The sequence below is a fragment of the Alosa alosa genome, chromosome 1, assembly GCF_017589495.1.
Source record: "Alosa alosa isolate M-15738 ecotype Scorff River chromosome 1, AALO_Geno_1.1, whole genome shotgun sequence".
NCBI lineage: Eukaryota > Metazoa > Chordata > Actinopteri > Clupeiformes > Clupeidae > Alosa > Alosa alosa.
The window spans coordinates 638,787-645,484 of record NC_063189.1 but is presented as its reverse complement, the minus strand read 5'-3'; the positions used below and the strand labels follow the sequence as shown (position 1 = coordinate 645,484).

The following is a 6,698-nucleotide window of genomic DNA, read 5'->3' as shown; positions in this document are numbered from 1 at the left end:
CAGCACAAACAACAACATCAACAACAACATCATCATCATCCATTTCACCTGCAGCACAAACAACAACATCAACAACAACATCCATTTCACCTGCAGCACAAACAACAACATCAACAACAACATCTATTTCATCTGCAGCACAAACAACATCAACAACATCATCCATTTCACCTGCAGCACAAACAACAACATCAACAACAGCAACAACAACATCAACAACAACAACATAATCCATTTAAGATGCAGCACAAACAACAACACTGCCACTTCACTCCGAGCTTCAGATAACTAGCAAACAACACCAATACACACATGTACACACACACTATACAGATATACAAACAACACCAACACACACATGTACACACACACTATACAGATACACAAACAACACCGACACACACATGTACACACACACACGATACAGATACACAAACAACACCAACACACACATGTACACTACAGATATACAAACAAATAAACAAACCAACACACACACACTACACAAGCAAACACACACACACACACACACTACTCGCAAACAAACAAACAAACTCACACACACAAACACTATACACACACTTACACAAACAAACAAGCACACACACACACACACATGCTGTTTGGTGAATAGTCTTTAGCACACATGCTGTCTGACAATCTGTGTTTTCAAACAGCGTTTTCATGTCTGTGTCGTACTCACATATTCTCTCACATCCTTCGATTTCACAGCTTTGTAGGAGGAGTATGCAGGGTACAATGTCCCAAATACGAGCCTGGAAGCACACACACACACACACACACACAGACACACACACACACACACAGAGGTAAAGGTGGGGAACAGTGGATTCAGCCACAGGGAACAGAAACCATTGATGTCTTGAAAGGAGCCCAAAGTAGGTTAACAGGCCCAGCAGTTTGAAGTATTATGTAATCACACACACACACACACACACACCGCAGAGCTTAATCTGAAATGTGTTTACCACTAACAAGAGAAGCCTTGTTAGCGTTAACAAAATATCAGCTCAATTCCAGAGGCATCCCGCATCCCTTGCAACCACACACACACACTGAAGAGCAGAGAGGGTGTGTAGAAGGTCAGACATGGGCGCCCCAAACACACAACCACACACACACACACACACACACACTGAAGAGCAGAGAGGGTGTGTAGAAGGCCAGACATGGGCGCCCCAACACACCGCTACTGGCCCGAGGAATGACCCTAGCGCAGCGGACACCGCGCATGCGCATGTCAACCTGTGGTGCTACAGCACTGACCAGAGCAACTACAAAGCCTTCAAATACAAAACAAGCGCGTGGTTTATGGTCTGGCTTGAGCTACACACTGTCGTAAGATGTTGTTGGTGCGCCAAGTTTACATTCTGCACGCCGTTATAAATAGCTCGTCCCGCTATGGGCTTGCTCCTGAAAAGATCAAAGGCTTCTAGTCTCGGCTGTTCTGTTGGTGGGGGTTAAATTATGCTCTTAGAACGCTGTTAATGGACGAAATTGGTTGAGTTAAGCTGAGCTGGTGTCTTCACCACCTGCGTTTCCCGATTTAAATGTGTGGATTCTGGAGGTGGCCAACTCCGCAGCTGCTACCACTCTACCCCGATCAAATGACCGACCTACATACGTGGGTTTGGCCCGAGACTACTCGTATCATGGCTCGCAAAAAATTGTCACCTCCTCTGTACACAATATAGAGACAGAATTCACCAAACCGAGCCCGTGAATTCACCAAAACCGAGCCCGTTGTCGATCGCAGTCACACAGACACGCGGAAAGGGTGTCATGACAATCTAAGGGTCGGGTGTTAAGGAAATGTTGCTGGATCTCAGCGTCAGTGGCTACACAGACGAAGACTGTAACCTGATATTTGTAATCTAAATTTAATTGAATATGGGCCGACCTATTTAGAGATTTGGCCCACATGCGGTGTCCGTCAACGGAGCAGCGGCGTGAGTAGGCTAGTGGAACACAGATGTTTTTATTTTCTTTGAGGATTACTGTCCAGCCCTTAGCCTGCGGTGTCCAGATAACAGCAGAACACCACTTCAGTCACGAGACGGGCGATCTGTCCCATTGTGTTCCGCATGAGACATCAATATACCGCCATGCAGCCGATCTGAGCCGTACAGTATGGCTTTGTCTCAATAAAGAGGCGGCTCCAGCCTCACGCTGATGGCTGATGCACATTATGTTATTGTGCTATGATATAGCCTACACTTGCAATATAACCGAATGCGTATTTCAAATACTAATCAAACATCCGCTGCCGTGACAGACAACCTCGCCTGCCTTTGTCTGACACGCATTCCAATAAAAATCACTCTGTCCAAAGGCTGCGAATCACGGCACCGTCCGGCTTCAAACGCGCATTCTGCTCGCTTATCGGCAGGACCGTATGATGTGAAAATTCAGCTTTGGGCGACCGCACGCGGACAGCGACGCTTCCCAGCGCCCATCTCCAAAAAGCCCAAGTCACGGCGCGTCTGTGATTCAGCCCTCTGGTCGTGAACATGAGCAAGCGGTCACTGCTCTGATGGCACCAGGTGCCTCGCGCAACAATCACAACACGACCCCCTTATGCCCATTACAGGAGAATAGGTGCACCCGCTACCCCACAGATCGATTCTAGAGAGAAGCGTTATAAGAATGACTTACACAACAAGTCTGGAGATTATCCACGACACCATCGCGCTGTGGACGGTGGCAAGTGGGTTCGTGTTGTCAGCTCAGCTGGGAGGAGTTGCCCTCGCGATGGCTGCTTGTTGCCATTTGACAGCCAGGAACGCGCGCGCGCGTCAAGCATCGGGCAACCCTCCTTGACCAGTTGTGCACGTTGGCTTTTAGATTCCCTCATTTCCAGAGGCGTCATTCATGTCATCGGAAAGAGCACCACATTACACATTTTTTGCAGAATTTGGCTCATTATGTCAAAACTCTACGGACATATAGCTCTAGAGATAAAAAACAAAACAAAAAAAACCTCACATCTATGCCCAAATGAAACACTGCAATCAAAGCTCAGCTATCCTTTCTAAAAATGTAATTATTTCAACAAAACCATACATGCACCATTTGAATTACTTGATTTTTAAAGTATATTTTTGGGGCTTTTTGCCTTTATTTGTATAGGACAGTGAAGAGTGAGAGAGAGATGGGGTGGGACCAGGATATGACCGCGGGTCGGATTCGAACCTGGGTCCCCGTGGGCACTTGGACCGTATATGGTATGAGCACTGTAGCCTGCTGTGCCACAGCAACACCCTTAATTACTAGAATTGCTCCATTCTACCCAGCATTGTGTCTTTCCCACCCAAACAAAGTCAAGAACTTAAATTAATTTGAATGAAGTCTAATCAATTTCTTTGTATTTCTAAGGAAAACATTATGTTAATTGAACAATCACATGTTTTTGAACCATCAAAGTGACAGTATTTACGATTTTATAGGATTCCAAGCACCACAAAAGATTGAGGGCCAAATCTGAGGTTTTTGAAATAGTCTATATGCAGGTATTATTGTATCAAAAGTCTTTAGCACATGTAACTGCAGATTTTGCATGCGTACACTAAAGTCACAAATGTCTAACAGTAAATTTGAAGTCAGATCATCATGTGTTTTATAGGCCTACCTTGTAAACAGGGGCTGCGCATACAAATCCTTTTGGCTACACTTGTCTCAGCCAGACTTGGTGAAAAAGTATCTGTCAGGAAAACAACAGCTGAGACTCGTAGCAGCAGATTCCAGCAGTTGTATTGATTGACTTGTGCAAGAAAATGCTCAATGGTCATAGCAATCTATATTATTTTATTTGTGAGAAAATATTTCACAGATGTGCAACTTCTGAAGCATTAGTTCACATTTGGGTTTACGAATTGAAGTTGTACAGTTTATTGTCACATGCATATAGTTACTGGAAGTAAGAAATGCAGTGAAATTATGTCTGGTGTCAGCCTATTTGTGCATTAATGGGGGGGTAAAGAGTGCAGTAGAAGAGGGTTTAGTAGATTAAGTGGCAAGGGCTACAGAAAAAAAAAAGGTGGGGGAGGATTGGGATTGGGTGGGGGCACCAACAAGGAGCACCCAAGAGCAACAGGGGCAAGGAAAAACTCCCTTACCAAGGAAGAAACCTTGGGCAGATCCACGGCTCAAGGGGCTAACCCAACTGCCAGGGGTCTTGGTGTGTGTGTTGGGGGGATGACAGGGGAGATGGGATAGTGTGCTGTGTATGTGGGGAGAGGGCAGTGTGCAATATGTGTGTTGGGGAAGCTTCCTCATGAGACAATGTGCTGTGTATTGGGGGCAGTGTGCTGTAAGTATGTTGGGGATGTGTGTTGGAGAAGCTTCCTGATGAAATGTGCTGTGTATGTAGGGGGGGGGGCAGGGACTTACTATTGCAAGCAGAATACTGTATGTATGATGTATGTGAGTGATGACAGTGAAGATGTGTGTGTGGGCGGGAGGGGAGTGGAGCAGTGACTGTGTGTGTGTGTGTGTGTGTGTGTAGTGTGTGTAGTGTGTAGGTGGGGGCAGTGTGCTGTAAGTATGTAGAGGATGTGTGTTGGAGAAGATCCTGAAGACAATGTGCTGTGTATGTAGGGGGGGGGCAGTGTGCAGCAAGTATGTAGAGGAGGCTTACTGTAGCAAGCAGTGTGCTGTATGTATGTGAAGTGATGATGGTGATGATGTAAGTGTGTGTGTTGGGGGATGGGGGGGGGGGGCAGAAGGCTAGGCAATCAAGGACATGGGTAGATGGAGGAGAAATCAAAAATAATAAATAAAAAGTTCTATGGAGATGTGCAAAAGTTGGAGAAAGTCAGATATGTGTGTGTGTGTGTGTGTGTGTGTGTGTGTGTGTTTTGACGTGTGATGAAATAAGAAAATAAATAAAAGGTCTGTAGCATAGGGAGAGGGATGTAAAAGTGCTAAAAGTCTTGTAGGTGTGTGTGTGGGGGGGTATAGTGTGAGTTCAGTATAGTGTGAGTTCAGAGTTCGGATGGCCTGGGGATAAAACTTCTCCTGAGTCTCTCAGTTCTGGCTTTGTGACTACATAGCGTCTTCTTGATTTCAGCGGTAGGAATAATCCATTGTTAGGATGAGAAGAGTCCTTCAGAATCTTATGGGCTCTTAGGAGTACTCTTCTGGAATAGATATCTTGTAGAGCAGGGGAGTTGAGTTCTTATAGTGCGTTCAGCTGAGCACTACTCTCTGCAGAGTACTACAATCTCTAACTGTGGAGTTCCCATACCAGGTGATGATGCTACCAGTTAGAACACTCTCAACCGCTGAAGTGTAGAAGGCCTTCATGATGGATGTAGAAACTTTGAATTTCCTTAGCTGGCCGAAGGAAGTAAGTCGTTGTCTGGACTTTTTCAGAACATATTGAGTGTTAACAGTCCATGTTAAAGGACAATTCCGGTGTGATATTGACCTAAAGTGTATTGAAACATGATGCAGTGTGAGCGTATGTCTTATAGCCCATCTCGGCTTGTCCCCTGCACTCCAAAATCTGGCTAGTTAGCCCGATGCTACCAACAGCTTTTTCAATATTGGTGCTTCGCATCGGGCTAGCCATGCAAATAAATCACTGTTTTACACCCATTTACGAGGCTCAATGTATCTCCACACTTCATTGATAGACTTCCGAGGGCCCTGACATTTAAAACGAGACATTGAGAACTTTGAAAAAGCACTGGTAGTTTACTTACAAGACGATTTATACAGACAGTATCTTCACAAAGTTTAGCGTTTGCAGCCATCTTGAATTTAGTCACGATAAGTCGAAAGAACAGTAAGAATGAACAGGTATGATAAGGGATCAGATTCCAAAAATAATTCCGTGGAAATGCATGGATTCCAGTTGCTGCTACTGGAAGAAACTGTGGACACCAAGGTATTTAAAACTTGTGACTCTCTCTACAGGTTGCCCGCTGATCATTAGTGGGGTGTAACTGTAGTTCTGCTGCTTCCTTCTGTAATCCACTACCATTTCCTTGGTTTTATTGATATTCAGTGTCAAGCTGTTAGATTGACACCACTGTGCCACCTCATCAACCTGATCCAAGTACAGCTGTTCATTGTTGTTACTAATCAGGCCCAAGATCACTGTGTCATCTGCAAACTTGATGATGGAGGTATGACTACTGTTGGCTTTGCAGTCATGTGTGTATATGTTGTACAGCAGTGGACTCAAAACACAGCCTTGGGGAGCACCAGTGCTGATGGTTAATGAGTCAGATGTCAGACCCCCCACTCTAACCACTTGTGAACGGTTGGTGAGGAAGTCAAATATCCAGTGACACAGGGTGGTGTTCAGTCCTAAGGCCTTCATCTTTGTGACCAAGGTGAGAGGTACTATCGTGTTGAATGCTGAACTAAAGTCAATGAACAGCATCCTCACATAATTCCCATTCCCCTCCTCCAGGAAGAGGTGAGAGGTACTATCGTGTTGAATGCTGAACTAAAGTCAATGAACAGCATCCTCACATAATTCCCATTCCCCTCCATAGGAAATTTGTTTTCACATACCATACAAGCCTCACAGACATGAAATACATAGGTACACACAGTTACAATTCTTCACCCACCACCCTGTTACCACATACCCCACCCACATAGATGTTAACAGCACATATACAGCACATATACATCACATTACACAGATACAAACAGGAAAACCA

The 6,698-nt window shown here is 45.0% G+C and overlaps 1 protein-coding gene across 1 annotated transcript in view; it reads right to left on the bottom strand.

Moving 5' to 3' along the window:
* reep1 (receptor accessory protein 1) overlaps positions 1–2,821 on the bottom strand; it is a 12,386-nt gene extending 9,565 nt beyond the window's left edge. The window contains exons 1-2 of the mRNA XM_048255704.1: positions 2,677–2,821; positions 704–776 (exon numbers count right to left, since the gene is read on the bottom strand). Coding sequence (XP_048111661.1) covers positions 704–776; positions 2,677–2,708 — 105 coding nt within the window. The 5' untranslated portion in view covers positions 2,709–2,821. The remainder of the gene's footprint in view (positions 1–703; positions 777–2,676) is intronic.
* Between the last annotated feature and the right edge of the window lie 3,877 nt (positions 2,822–6,698).